At 38.1% G+C, this 16321-nt stretch overlaps 1 protein-coding gene across 1 annotated transcript in view; it reads left to right on the top strand.

The window, feature by feature from the left end:
• Positions 1-16321, top strand: part of LOC133532949 (hornerin-like) — a 105013-nt gene that overhangs the window by 68069 nt on the left and 20623 nt on the right. The window contains exons 6-12 of the mRNA XM_061871827.1: positions 210-345; positions 2554-2753; positions 3356-3579; positions 4714-5097; positions 5939-6096; positions 12661-12786; positions 13977-14137. Of these exons, the coding sequence (XP_061727811.1) occupies positions 210-345; positions 2554-2753; positions 3356-3579; positions 4714-5097; positions 5939-6096; positions 12661-12786; positions 13977-14137 (1389 nt within the window). The remainder of the gene's footprint in view (positions 1-209; positions 346-2553; positions 2754-3355; positions 3580-4713; positions 5098-5938; positions 6097-12660; positions 12787-13976; positions 14138-16321) is intronic.

The raw sequence follows: 16321 nt of genomic DNA, 5'->3' as shown, positions 1-16321 counted from the left end.
TGGCTCTGGCCTCTTGCCCTATATAGGTCCTCCTAGCTATAAATTTTATATGTCGGTCTTACCCACATTGACCTCGCCTCCGTTAACTTAACGTTTCTAGTTTGAATAAACTGAGTGGACGCCCAAGCTGGACGTTTAAATAGTTAAATATTAACTATAAAAAGTTTTTGCCCCACTTGTTCCTTGCTTACGAATTAAACATTGTACAGGAAAATGGGTGCCCAACACGTTCGGCGGAAACGACGGAAAGTACACTCCAGATAGCAGAGGCTCACCCAGCATTGGCCGACCATCCATCACAGCCAGGCCCCCTATCACTGGCTCCACCCTCCTTAATAACTTCAGGTAAGACAGCCGGTCTACAAATACTGTTTGCTAGCAATACACTCCAGATCGTGGAGGCTCACCCATCGGCCCCCCAGCCGTCACAGCCAGCCTATCACTGGCTGCACTCTCCTTATTAAATTTAGGTAAGACATCTGGTCTACAAGTACTTTTTGCTAGTAGTACACTCCAGATCGCAGAAGCTTGCCCATCGGCCACCCAGCCGTCACAGCCAGCCTATCACTGGCTCCACTCTCCTTAATAACTTCAGACATCTGGTCTACAAGTACTGCTAGTAGTACACTCCAGACAGCAGAGGCTCACCCAGCATCGACCACCCAACCGTCACAGCCAGGCCCCCTATCACTGGCTCCACCCTCCTTAATAACTTTAGGTAAGCCAGCTGGTCTACAAGTACTTTTTGCTAGTAGTACACGCCAGACACCAGAGGCTCACCCAGCATCGGCCACCCAGCCGTCACAGCCAGGCCCCCTATCACTGGCTACATCCTACTTAATAACTTCAGGTGAGACTTGGGTAAGTACAGCTAAATGTCTTTTATTTAACTTGTAATGTTTATTTGTTTGAATGTATGTTGGGGCAAATCTTGCAAAATAAATTAGACCCACTTGCCAATTCGATTGACCTGAATCTTTACATACATAAGTATGTAAGTTCGGTGACAATGCAATATTATGGTACCGCCGATCTGATGACCACAGAAGGTGACCATATAGGAACACTGTGATAAAATAATGCAACCTAATTGTGTTTGAGTTTGTTAGGATTTTCTTGATTACAAAAGTACAGTCAGTGGTAAAAGTTTATTTCAAAAAAGAAATTATTGAAAAAAATCGGCCAAGAGCATGTCGGGCCATGCTCAGTGGTGTAGGGTTCCGTAGTTACTCTCCCATCACAATAAGCTAAACTGGAGCTTAAAGTATAATAACTTTAACAATCCATTTAATGTCGTAATAACGTTTAACTGTGGATGTACGTCTTTTTACTGTGAAGGGGAAACTTTTTGTGAAAACTCAAAAACAGCTAAACTTATCATGTCCACTATAGTTTTCATTTAATATTTTTCTTAAGCTCTACTTCCACGATTTTTTTCATATTTTTTGGACCCATGGTTCAAAAGTAAGAGGGGGGGGACACATATTTGTTTTGTTTCGGAACGATTATCTCGGAATATATTCACTTTATCAAAAAACGTTTGTTGAAGACCCCTATTAGTTTTGAAAGACCTTTCTAATGATATCCCACACTGTAGGGTTGAAACGAAAAAAAAATCACCCCCACTTTACGTGTAAGGGAGGTGCCCTAAAAAAAATTATTGTACGACTTTGTCGGCTTTGTTGATTTATATGTCCATGCCAAATTTCATTTTTCTGGCACTATAACGACCACGGAGCAAAGCCTCGGACAGACAGACAGACAGATAGACAGACGGACATGGCGAAACTATAAGGGTTCCTAGTTGACTACGGAACCCTAAAAAGACAAATTATGACTATTTTTAAGACTGTTCCTTGAAGACCAAGACTTGGATGGACCCCTGTCCTGGAACTATCGAGGTGAGTCCCTACTCACCTCGATAGTTCATAGCCCGCCGACTCCAGCTTTGAGTTCGTATTTCACCACAAACTTTTTTTTTTATACTACGTCGGTGGCAAACAAGCATACGGCCTGCCTGATGGTAAGCAGTATCCGTAGCCTATGTACGCCTGCAACTCCAGAGGAGTTACATGCGCGTTGCCGACCCTAACCCCCTCCCACCCTCGTTGAACTCTGGCAACCTTACTCACCGGCAGGAACACAGCACTATGAGTAGGGTCTAGTGTTATTTGGCTGCGATTTTCTGTAAGGTGGAGGTACTTCCCCAGTTGGGCTCTGCTCTAGATCTGGAATGACATCCGCTGTGCTGTGCCCTACCACACAGAGCGAGATGAAATTCACAATGCCCATATCTCTCTTGTGGACGTAGTTTAAGGACATACCCGGGTCCGACTCTCGAAACTCGACAGAATTAGATGATTCACAATGCACAATGTTAAACGTGACGTCACTGATCTTCTTGGAGTACTTTTCACTTGTATTTTGAGTTTTAATTAGAGCGTCCAAAAGACCACCCTTGAAGAAAAGTAAAAAAATGTAAGTCGAGCTCATCTGGAGGTATGTTCATATGGTAAAGTAATTTTATAAACAAAAGATGACCTTTTTTAACAGGGCAACTACCAAACCGACTCCTACCTTCGGCCCCAACCAAGTGACTCCAGGCTTCCCCTCTGTCACTCAAACGTCGTACGTCAAGGGCGGCCAAGGTCAATACGAAGTCCGCGGCCAAGGTCAGGCCAGTCAGGTCGGCCAAGGTCAGATTGGATTCGGCGGTCAGGGACAAATTGGTGTTGGAGGTCAGGGATCAGCTGGTAAGTGTTTATAAATTGTATTATTACTAATTATACATACATATGTACATATAACCACGCCTGTTTCCCGGAGGGGTAGGCAGAGTTACGGATTTCCACTTGCTAGGACCCTGACATACCGAGTTCTTTCGCTTCCTTCACTTTCATAACATTCCTCATACACGCTCGTCGGTTAATACTTTTAAAATGTCGGCGTGGGCTAGAGACATTTACGAATATTTTATACAATATTTTAATTTCATACAAAGTATAAATCTATTTTTAATAAGTAGATTTAAAAAAACGTAACACGTTACAGTATATGTATGTGATAGGCCACCTCTTTGTTTCATATTTGTCTATTGCAAAACTATGAACCTTTATAGCGACCTATGAAGTTTTGTTAGTATCAAGAAAAAATAAGACTTTAATGTTAGAAAGCTTTTATAATTAGATAACAAAAATATTAGAAAATTATGACAACTTTATTTAAAAGTTTTTATAGAAAAGGATTTTTGTCAGAAACAATACAATTCTATCAGATGTGGGCCTGTCTCAATATGCTCCTCTATTTAGTGTTGTGTCTTAAAGACTTTAGACTTCAAAACTGATTTTTCCTCCAGGTCAATTTAACTCTCAGTCCCAGTACAGCAGCAGCTCATTCAGTCAAACCCAGCGTGGTCAAGGTCAAGCTGTTACCACTGGCCAAGGTCAAGCAGTGACCACTGGCCAAGGCCAAGCTGTAACCACTGGCCAAGGTCAATACGTGCAGCAAGGTCAAGGAGGCATCGCTCAGGGCGGCAGAGGACAGGTCGGCTCCGGGTCGCAAGTGTCTGTACAAGAACAGGTAGGTTTATGGCTACAGTCAGAAAAAACAAGGTGAAGCGATAATAAAGTTGGTTCAGTACGGATACGATGGCCGTTCTGGTCTACGTGACAGCATGTTAATAAGTACTTTATCACGTGGATAAAGCCATCCATAATACGCGTGCAGTGGGGCTAAGATGGTCGGCTCTTTATCATTTGTCACAATGCCTGTCACGTTCTAACAAGTATGTAAGCGGAAAAGTGACGAGTATAGTGACAAGTGATAAAAATGGAACCATGCTGCCATCGCAGGTCATAAGAGAGTGAAGGTATATTTTCCCAAATAACTTTTTTATTTACTTGGTAAAATTAATCTACATAATTATACTGTCGTATTTAATACGATCAATATTGTTGAAAAAAAATATCCACAAGTAATATTTTCACACAAATTGGTGAGAATACACAATGCGAACTCGCAATATTTTATGTCCTGACCTCAGAAGCAAGTAAATCAAAATTATTACTGGCTGCCCTCATCAATATTTAATTATAATTAATTGAATTAAATCGACCGGGATATAAAACGTGATTACCTTTTATATTGTTTTGGAGCTCACGAGATTTCGACGCAGTTACAATGCATCTTGTTCACGGGTAACTGGATATAGCGGGTGGGTGTCAAAGTGGTGTAGACCGCGCTACACAACTTTGACTTCGTGTAAACACGGTTCATATCCCGGTCGATTTAAGTCTAGTGAAACTAACCGTGAATCATTCAAAACCGTTATAATTAACTTATTCACACACTTGAAAAAAAATGTATCGTTCCCTAGTAAAAGGGCCTTAGAACGATTGGCCGTTATGTCACATTATACAGCAGTGGCAGCATGTGGCGCTTGTCACTATGCCCGTCACTTTCGCACTTAAATACTTGTTAGAAAGTGACAGGCATAGTGACACATAAAGAGCCGACCATCTTAGCCCTACTGAATGTAACAAAAATAGTGGAGAACCGTTTAATGATTCGTAGAAAAGAAAACGTATTTTTTTTAAGTGGATTTTTTTCTTTTGCTTACCCTAATCAGAACACGATATCGAATATGTGTTTTTAAACGCAAGCCTCCCTAAAGTACCTTTACGGCATATATTTATCAAACTACTTTGCCCCCAGGCCGCTTTTAACTCAAGAGACCAAGGCATCGCCCAAAGTCAACAGACCAACCGCGGCACCGCCGTCATTACCGGCCAAGGTCAATCCGTCAGCCAAGGATTCGGCCAAGGAGTCAGCCAAGGATTTGGCCAAGGAGTCAGCCAAGGATTTGGACAAGGAGTCAGCCAAGGATTCGGCCAAGGAGTAAGCCAAGGATTCGGCCAAGGAGTCAGCCAAGGATTTGGTCAAGGAGTCAGCCAAGGATTCGGCCAAGGTGTCCGCCAAGGCTCCGGTTTCTCCGTGAGCCAGGGAGGCGGATTTAATGTGGAGAATGAGATCTCTGGGTCGGCTTCTAGAGTATTCTTGAGTCGGTACAGCGCGGGAGGACAGTGTGGATTGTTTAATGTAAGTAATTTTCTTGTTTACACTCTTTACACTTTACACTCACGTCATTATCATTAACTTAGAGTCGACCAAGCTAATTCTGCATAGCACTGGCAATGAGAAAGTGTCATCATTAATGTTTAATTTCTTCAAAAAATATGACGTTTACGCCATTCATGTTTGATCCTGTCATGACGTCGCCCATTCTACGTTTTGTTGTACATAATTTTTGACACTTAATATCAAGTTAAATAATAAAAAGCAAAAAGGCATAGTCTACAAAATAATTCCTTCAATCTAATAGGTGTACTGCCTTTTTGGCGAAAATTGTATTGCCGAATTTCACTTGCCAACCAACTTTTACCAAATAATTATTTCGCAACCATTTCATTTCCCAACCCCATAGTTGGGAAATGAAAATTGCGTACTAGGTTGGGTTAGGTTAGATTGGATTGCGTAAAGTTGCGAAAAGTTGGTTGCCAAGTGAAATTCGGCAATACAATTTTCGGCGAAAAGGCATACATGTGACGCGCCCCTCCCCCGCAAAAATCAGCCCACAAACTTCAGACAAGCTACAAGGCGTCACTGGTTGGTTAAATACTCTAAGACCTAGAGGTACATCAAATAGCCAAAAATAATATGCTACGTTGCAATATCCGTATAAAATTATGGGCCGTTTAAAAAATAAATTATATAATTAAAATTAAATTGCTAAAAGTAGTGATTTATACCTGATTCTTTTAATATTCTGCTAACCTAATCATTATTTTTGAAATAAAAGAAATGATTATCGCCTGTTTGAAGACTCGAACTCCCCCTTTTTTTTAATTATTCCTAATCTGACATAACTGTTCCCCACCAGGGCCAGAAACCGTATGGAAACCGCAACGAAAACGAAGTGGACTTCGCCGAAATCCCCTGGCAGGCTATGGTTCTGCTCCAAACCAACAAGAGTCTGTTGTGTGGAGGTGTCATTACCAGGCCTGATGTTGTTGTCACGTCCGCGTCTTGTGTCGATGGGTAAGTCTAAAGTAACAGTAAAATCTAAGCCATGGTCCTCCTCCAAACGAACAGGAGCCTGCTGTGTGGAGGTATCATCACCAGGCCTGATGTTGTAACATCCGCGTCTAGTGTTGATGGGTAAGTATAAACTAAAATTAAATTACTGGCAAAATTAGAACCAAATCTGTAGGCTACGCCACGATAGTATCTCGCGCGCGGGATAGACTACCCGCTTCCCGTCCCTTTCTGATTAATACAGAGACCAAACCAGTAGGACTGTCTACTATGGTAGTGTCATCTCATCCGTCGGCGAGTGTTATAGGTGTCTCAGACCAACAGGAGTCTGTTTTGTGGTGATGTCATTACCAGGCCTGATGCTGTCGTCACATCCGCGTCTTATGTCGATGGGTAAGTCTAAAGTCACAGTAAAATCCAATTCAAGGTTTTCCCCCAAATGGACAGGAGTACGTTATGTGGAGGTGTCATTACCATACCTAATGTTGTCGTCATATTTGCATCTTGTGTGGATTTAGTAAGTCTAAAATAACCGTAATATGTCGGCCATTAGTGCTTCGTCTTTTCATCCCTAGATGTATTGACACTTAAAGGGTAAGGTTAGATGTAATAACCCAATTAAATTGTAAAGAAGTCTAAGATGCTTCAGACCAACGAGCGCGCGTATCCGCTATCAGTGTGATAACAGCTAGCTTAATAGTTACCTAGAGACACACGTCGTAAGGGGTCTAGTGAAAACTTATTGCAAAAGCCATCTAGGTCAACTTTCGACAGCTGGTTAGCAGCATTCCTGACAGACAATGTGTCATTAGATATGGACAGATAATAGCAGGGAGTGTCAAGGCGTCAAATTAATGTCAATGTTAGGAATTATGCGAACCGATGGTGATATACTGAGGATTTTGTTAGGCACAGGTTTTACAGACTAAATAAAATAATAGTACATTACGATACAAGTGCGAAAAATAGGAAATTCGAAACGAGTGGCCATATATTAAAACACGACCGAAGGCAGTGTTTTAAATGGACACGAGTTGCGAATTACCTATTCGCACATGTATCGTACAACGTTTTACAGTACATATGGCCCTTTAAATGTTCGACACAGTAACGTAATATGCTAAATAAACACTAGTGCGGTAAAGTAGCACCATATGTCCTGTAATAGTACATTACGATACAAGTGCGAAAAATAGGAAATGCGAAACGAGTGGCGATAAATTAAAACACGATCGAAGGGAGTGTTTTAAATCGACACGAGTTGCGAATTACCTATTCGCACATGTATCTTACAACGTTTTACAGTACATATGGCCCTTTAAATGTTCGACGCAGTAACGTAATATACTAATTTTCGCGCTAGTGCGGTAAAATAGCACCATATGTACTGTAAATGAATATCATGGGACAATATTACACAACTCAACTCAGTCAGCTCAGGAAAACCTGTATTTTATAACGATACATTTCATATTCAGGGTGGGGTATTGGATAGCTAGCTGTTTTAGAAGACGTTCCCTAATTTCTACTCATTTTGGAAAAAAATTACAGTCAGAAACAAAATCGTAATTTTAGTCAATAATTTTTTTGTACCAATTGATTCAATTTCTATCCTGGATCAAAAGCTTCTTAAAGACCACAGACCTAGGTTAGAACACTAGAAAAGCCACGAATAACTACTGTGAAACAATTTAACATATACGAAAATCCTAATGTTTCTATAATTTTGTCACAAAATTGTCAAAAAATGTCACAGTCAACTGGTTATATTTGCCAGCTAATTAGTTGGCTGAAGAACAGATGGCTGAACGTCGTATAGTCTTTTAGTTAATTACGACATTGATGAATTTAATGTCATGTAAGGTTAGGTTAGGTTACTGTTAGTGTTAATTTATTTATTTTATTTTAGATTATTTCATTTCTTTAAGTTTTTAGGTTACATTTAAATCACTTAGCTGAGTGAACCAGTCGTTTTCAAAGAGCTGACTTTCACCGACAAGTTGTTAAATGTTGCGTGATTTTCTGTCGGCGACTAATTAGCTGGCTAATTTAAGGCCCTGCATCGAAAAATAACGGGATCTTTGAAGCGTGGCAGGGGCTAGCCCCGGAAACAAACTGGCGTGATTTTCGGATATATGTATCTTGACTATATGATAAGAGGTATGATACTAGTCGAAACAAAAAGGCTTATAATTTTCTCGATAGAATATAAATCCAAAGTTACATCTACATGTTTAGTGTTTACCTCAGTGCAACTAGAAAACACATCTTTATCCAGCATAATCCACTTTAAAGTAAAGGTTTTCATCTCGTCTTAAACATCATTCAACTAAATATTAACTTATTATCTTATACAAACGGATTTATTCTCGTTTTTGATTTTATGAATTCAACAGAAAACGCCCATTTTACGCAGTTCGGTTTCTCTTTCTGTCATGCGTCAAAGTCATAAATGCGTCCTTTATGCCAGTAATGTTAGATGGCCGTGGTGCCTCAAAGAGGTAAGACCTATGTCAAATCGCGCAGCGCTTCAAATTACGTAAAATCGACATATCCAATAAACGTTGAGTCGTAGCTCTATTAACTAGTAACGGAATCGGAGGTCTACTACGAATGGAGCTATCTTTACAGGCCTATACGTTACGCATGTGTGCGTGTTTGCTTAGCTACGTCAAAGTCTAATACTCTTTGAACAATTACAACGGGTAAGGAAATTTCGACAGCTTCTGTAATGTATCGGTAGCTGTGTGGTCGTGTAGACACCAAAGAAAAAATGCGAGACATCTATAGACCCATCGAATCTAATCGTAACTTTTTGTTTTCTTTTTTGTTCCTATATAATATCTATATTGCTTATTTTCTATTTTATTGTAAAAGTAAATCTTGTCTGTCTTATACAGAAATAAAGTTATTCTTTTAAATATGTGTATTAAAAGCATATTTTAATGACACGAATAATTTTATTTTATTCATACCAATTTTTGTATAGCCTAGGTAATCTTTATGTAAAACAAATATACTTATTATATAAAAAAAACTAAAAAATTCAACACGTTTATTAGAAAAAAAAACTCGTTTGCACGGGCCGGGGTTTGAACCAGCGACCTCTGATTTGTAATCCGCATGCCTTAAGAACAATTCACATAATTTATTTAACAGGATACTGTCAAAACGTCAATGACTAATATGACTTTTCAGCAAAGAGTAAAGTAAGTATGCTTTTCTGTTTGATTTTACTTGACAAGGAGCAATAAGAAAAACGTACCTAATCGTCCCTTTCTTAAAATTGCCATTCAATGAGACACTAGACCCTACTCATAGTATTGTGTTCCTGCCGGTGAGTAAGGTTGCCAGAGCTCAACGGGGGGGGGGAGTTTAGGGTCGGCAACGCGCATGTAACTCTTCAGCTCGTGTGTGGTGCTATCTATAGTTTTTTTATATGGGTACGCTGACAGCTGTCGTTTCAATACGATTTTGCGAGATTTGGCCTTTTTCAGGTTAAAAATTATATAGAGATAACACCTGTCACCCTACCCATCGAGTTTGAAAAATACTATAAAATGGTAACATATACAGGATGGTTTTTGATAATGTACATCTTAGAACTAAAACTGTTTTTAATTTAATTTTTTTTTTTCAGATTTTAAAATTATACAGCTCTACTTTTATACCTTAATAACATATCTTAGTCTTGACAAAGACGATTAAAGTTTTATACTTAGCAAAATCGCTTACTAACAATGTCTTTTCAAAATCGCTTTCCTGTAAGTTTAGGCAACTGCTATAGCCATTTAACAGCAGTAACAGTTCATTACACTTGGTTCGGTGCTTCAACCTCTTGTCTAACTGTCTGATAATTAAAGTAGTTCCTAATAGACGGCGTTGTGCAATTATGGATATCCCGATCAAACTTTTCATTTCAGAGTAACGCGATTCTGTGTTGATAATGTTAGTCTATACTTTATTTGTCCGTGCTCTTGAAACCATTAGCCAACCAATTAGCTTATGGCGGGCATTGAAGGGTCGTTCTTTGAAATCAGATTATTAAATATAATTTCAATATAAGCCCATCAATCGAATAGGCATACATTTTGGTCAATTTATTACCTATCAGGGGAATAATAAAATCGATAAAAAGAATGTAAAAGCGACGAGGAAATGAAAAAAAACCGATAAGGGAATGACAAGGAATGACATAATGACAATGAAATTCGGAACAATTAGTTCCAAAATAATACACTGAATCATAGAACGCCCTTAGCAACTTAATGTTATTTTTAAGATCTATAGAACGAAGTACCAAACGTTGATTTTAGTTGAAACCCCAGTCCAAAGGCATGGAATGAGAACCAGGGGAAAAGAAATAAGTATGTCTTTGATCAACTGTTATGATTACGATAATTTTTACTTAATCCATGAAAGTAAATAATCATTTACTTGACATATGATTTAACATTGTACATGCCCATGAAGAATACATTTTATATCAAAACACACGGGAATGAAAATCACAGTGAACCAAAGCCAGGGGAACGATATTATGAAATCGTTTATTTCAGGTGAAAGACCCATAATTACATCACAAACAATCGAAAATACAATACAAATTAACTTAAATTAAAAACAGTCAAAATAACAATCATAAATACATACGTCAATTTTGTGTTACCTGTAAGAATAGCATATATTTTTAAGAAAATAAGTAAACTAAATATTAATATACTTAGTAATTTACCTCTAGTTTTATGTCAACCTAATATCCTAAGAGCATTTATTAGAAACATATTAAGAAGTTCTAAATGTCACGGAACGTGTAGTGTGACTTCCTCGGATTTTATGATATTTTATTTTTCTTTGAAAGTGTTTTTGGAAGAATTTTATATCAAATGTTAACACTTACACCTATTCCACAATACGGTTTAAAAATTGTATGGATATATAACGACTTTATAACAATTTTAATAACATACATCTTGTGATCAGTTTTCGTGTCACCGACGCGTGTGGTAATATAAACATGCAGTACTCGGTAGAAAGTTACCTTTACGTCTGGCAGCCTTTTTAACGCTTTTTTTTAGAACAGCAATACTGTGTTGTTGTCAGATTTGCAAATGGCTGAAGGGAGAAGTTTTACCGAAAATTATTTATTTGTGTTCATTAAAAAAAAGGTCAACCTTAACGCGTCACCGCCGTGTTTGAGTTTTAAAAGTCAGTACTCATTTCACGTTATTGTTTGTAACATAAGATATACCTAATACATTCGAGATTGAGCTAATTATTTAATATTTGCAAAGTCAAAGGTAATTTTTACGTAATACCGAACATGTTTCAAATTGTCACGACAGTGGCCTCAAAATTCTGTCCCCGCCACGGACTATTGAATCCACGTTCGTGTCATATAGACACGTGGTCGTGACATTCTCAATTCGTTTGATTAATTTAGAGGCATATTCACTCTTTAGAAATGGATTTTATTAGCTACGTTCATTTAATATTATTGCCCAACTGCCAAAGCAGAAAAATGGTTTCCGCGTGTATGTGGATGTATGATGTGTATCCGATTCTTTGTCACGCTCTACAGCGCTAGTTTGACGAATTTCAACGTATGAGCTGTCATTCGATGTGTCGTAGTCATGGGAGTAACTTAGGCTATATTAAAAATATTGTATAATTCAAAATAGCGGAGTTGGCCGCCAAAATGCCGAAACGTCACGACTGAGGGACACTTTGTGACAACCGTGATTATGTACTCATTTTATTTACCTTTCCTGAGGGTATTAAGCTTGACCATATGCATCAAAAAATGCTTTTAATACGTAACAATATGTGAAAAATAAAAATCTTTTATGAAAAAATATTTTTCTGGACACAATTTAAGAATCACCCTGATTGTTTGAGTAATTGTTTAAAAGTTATTAGTTGAATATTACATATTTCAGCGTAATAAAAATACTTACTTCACTTTTTTTGGTAGTTTTCGTTGTTACCATATTACTTACTTTTTTATATGTAGGTAGTTACCACTGACAACTGTGATTCACTATCATCCGAAAAATTGGTCGTCGGAAAACGGCACCCTGTATTTCCTGCCTCAACAATATATTACTAAAATAAAATATGATAACTAACAATGTAATCTTACATTGTTAGTTATCACACCGAATTTAAAAAGATAGGTAGTGTTAATACTTACAATTAACTATACTATTAACATCTTCCAAAAATCAACAATAAAAATTGGCTATATTGTAGTCTCAGATTTATTACAATTTACAACAATATATTTTTTTTATTTTCTAGTAGCAAGTAATAACGCCATCTTTTTTATTTTCTAAGAATTAAGTTTCTGGCCGACCGCGTATAATCGTAGTTAACTTTTGTAACGCTAGATGGAGCTTTCACCTTCACGTGCGCAGCGGACTCCGCGGAGCGCTTCCATGTGTGCGTGCTAGCGGGGAGTGAGGAAGCTAGCGGGCGTGGCTTACGAACCGGTATTCACGGCTTTAGTAGGCCCTTAACTAGATGGCTGCGACATATACGTTATCTAATTTTATTCCTTTCCTACAGGCTCCAAGCCAAGAACGTTCTCATCAAGGGAGGAGAATGGAAGCTCGGAATAGACGAGGAGCCCCTGCCCTTCCAGATCGTCCAGGTCAAGAACATCCTGCGCCACCCCTACTACAAGCGCGGAAGGTAAGATAAGATAAGATAGCTATAAAAGCACGGAATAGACGAGGAGCCCCTGCCCTTCCAGATCATCCAGGTCAAGTACATCCTGCGCCACCCCTTCTAAAAGCGTGGAAGGTAAGATAAGATAAGATAACTATTAAAGCACGGAATAGACAAGGAGCTCCTGCCCTTCCAGATCATCCAGGTCAAGTACATCCTGCGCCATCTCTACTACAAGCGCGGAAGATAAGATAAGATAAGATAACTATAAAAGCTCGGAATAGACTAGGAGCTCCTGCCTTTCTAGATCGTCCAGGTCAAGAACATCCTGCGCCTCGCCTACTACAAGCGCGGAAGGTAAGATAAGATTCCTATTGTCATGTCAATCGATCCAAAGGTATCGCGATATAGTTTCGAGCGATGGCACCATAACCTTTGGGTTATGCCCGGCAAGATGGCGCCACTTTTTGATATTTAACTTTAACACATAGAAGTGAAAGATTAAGGATCAAAGTCAAATGGCGTTCTATAAGTTTTAATCATGTGTCGAAAGATGGGAGTAAATTTACTGTGGCTACAAAGTTTTCTTTGACAATCCACCTCTATTTCAAGATCTCTTGTTCTAGTTCATAGTTCAAATATACTTTATTCATGTAGGCCTAGCAACAAGCACTTATGAATAGTAAGACAGTATTACATATAATTATCTTAAGCTAATTATCAGAGCAATTTATTGATGTAAATATTTTTCCATATATAATACTAATGAATATAATTAGTAATGTATCGAATATTGCATGCAAGTTCTAGAACTGTCTAAGTGGGATTTTAATGTTTTATTGACATTTAAAATAGCCCTTGAGTCGATCTCGCGACATAAACGTTCAACGTAAAATTAACGATATGCGTAGGCAGTTTAATATACTCGTAATATAATGTTCGCAGCTATATTTCTATAGTAATTTAAATTGTATTTTTTCTTATTTAATGCATGTTCATTATAAGATGTTTTGAAAGGATGTGCCTAGTTTCTTGCCGGTTCCTTATTGGGATACCCACCTCCAATTGAGGTGGGATTTAAATCTCCTCGGGTCAGAGGTGTAGGTGTAGCTTTATTTGACGTTCATAAGCGCATTGTAATATGCCTACTTGAATAATAAACTATCTTTATCTTTTATAAATCATCTTTATGTTAACATCATGCATGTTTGCAGCCTCCTCAATGACGCTGCGATCCTGGTACTCTCAGAGAACCTGAGATTCGCGAAGAACATCTATCCGATATGCTTGCCGAGCGCGCAAGACACCCTGGATGCGTTCTATAACGGCGCTGGAGAATGTATCGTCACTGGCTGGGGGAAACAGGTGCTGCAAGGTAAGATTTCTTAATTTTTCGTCTAAGGTTTCTTAATACAGGACCCTATTACTAAGACTCCGCTGTCTGTCCATCCGTCCATCTGTAACCAGGCTGTATCTCATGAACCGTGATAGACAGTTGAAATTTTCACAGATTATATATTTCTGTTGCCGCTATAACAACAAATACTAAAAGACAGAATAAAATATATATTTAAGGAGGCTCCCATGCAACAAATGTGACTTTTTTGCTCGTTTTATATACATATAATGGTACGGATCCTTCGTACGCGAGTCCGACTCGCACTTGGACGGTTTTTTTTTTGTGTTGCAAATTTTAATTATTTATTTTGAGATCATTCAAATGTAGGCTTTATCCAGGTATTGGTTCTCCTATATTAAAGAACGTTGCTATGCATTTTTCATGTCAGTGTAAATATGTATTGACTTGTGAAAGAACCCCTTGGGCCACTTACAAAATAAATTGTTGAATCGCACATCAAAAAGGTACAAAAGGCGGACTGAATGCTTCATGGCTCTACCTGTCAACCATAGGGCCAAACAGAAAAAATGGTGGGTGTATTGAGATGCGTTTAGAAATGTGGAACTTAAAATTGTTTTCGATACAATTCAAATATTTGCCATACTTACACTGAAATAGCGACAATTTTGATTATATCTAACGTTTTCGGGTGTATCAAAATTGTGGACAATTGGGCAGATTTTTATTACGAAATACTTAAATACGAAATCAAAATTTGTTTCGAAAAAAATGTATGCAGTGTTCAGTTGAATTACGAAACTACCATATGTTCTCTTAAGAGGGAAAAATAGCTTTGCTATCCTAGCGAAATAACGGTATTTTTTACAAATACTTAAATACATAGAAAACACCCATGACTCAGGAACAAATCTATGCTCATCACACAAATAAATGCCCTTACCAGGATTCGAACCCAGGACCATCGGCTTCATAGGCAGAGTCACTACCCACTAGGCCAGACCGGTCATCAAACATAATGTAATAGGATAAAATTAATAGGTGCACTTTTTTATACATATTCATTGCCTTTTTTGACATAATATATGTATATTGCATACATCTGCAACAAATACAAATGACAAGTTACTAATGACGGCACGCGTCATTTGTTGTCATTACATAATTTATGTCACGTCTCGACACGACAAGCGATAACGAGGACGTAGGTTACAGGTTAAGTGACAAATTGACCACCACGGGGGTTTTTATATAACAATATTCAGGTCAATAGTTTTACATAGTAGCATACAGAAATAAGAAGTAATAGAGTGCTTACTCCATACATCAGTTTTGGTACCAAAATGCTTATTATTTTCGCAGTCGACATCTAGCATCGAGTAGCGGAACTCTCAGTACTGCTACTCGACAATAGATATCGCGGCAAACAAAAAGTCTAATGCTCAACGGTTTTCCGCTAATATTATAACTAGATTAACCGGAACTCTATTTTCAACTCCTACGCTTACTCTGGTTATAATATTAGCGGAAAATCGTTGAGCATTAGACTTTTTGTTTGTTGTTTTGGTACCAAAACTGATGTATCGAGTGAGCACTCTATGTACTTCTTATTTCTCTATGGTTTTATATAGTGGCCACGGTTAAGAGGGAAGAATAGCTTTGTGATCCTAACGAAATAACGGTACATTTTCTATGAAATTCCATTTCGGAAGAAAACGGTAAGGTACCACATCTCGAAAAAAAATGTATGCAGTGCTCCGTTGAATTACGAAAGTACCATATGTTCTCTTAAGAGGGAAGAATAGCTTTGCGATCCTAGCGAAGAAACGGTATTTTTTCTATGAAATTCCATTTCGGGAGAAAACGTTTTCCACTAACTAGATTTTATCAAATCAATTTGATTTTGATGTCGATCGCTTCAGCATAATATATTCTAGCTTTAGCTTAAAAAAACTTTTTGTATTGCAAAAAAAAAAAAACTATAAACCTAGTTTTTCATTGTGTCAATATCTTACTAAAAAAATCATGGAAAATGTAAAATATTTAGAAGTGGAAAAAGTTTTCTCTTTTTGTATGGTCGATCACCGTGGTATACTTCCCTCTTAAGAGGCAGAGTTTTAGAAAAATCGCAGCGTTTTTAAAGGGTCGGCATCGCGCATAATATATCTGGTGTTGCAGGCGTCCATAGGCTACGGTGACTGC

Source organism: Cydia pomonella, chromosome 28 (assembly GCF_033807575.1).
Source record: "Cydia pomonella isolate Wapato2018A chromosome 28, ilCydPomo1, whole genome shotgun sequence".
In the NCBI taxonomy this organism is placed as follows: domain Eukaryota; kingdom Metazoa; phylum Arthropoda; class Insecta; order Lepidoptera; family Tortricidae; genus Cydia; species Cydia pomonella.
The sequence above is the reverse complement of the archived record's forward strand: the minus strand, read 5'-3'. Positions and strand labels throughout refer to the sequence as shown.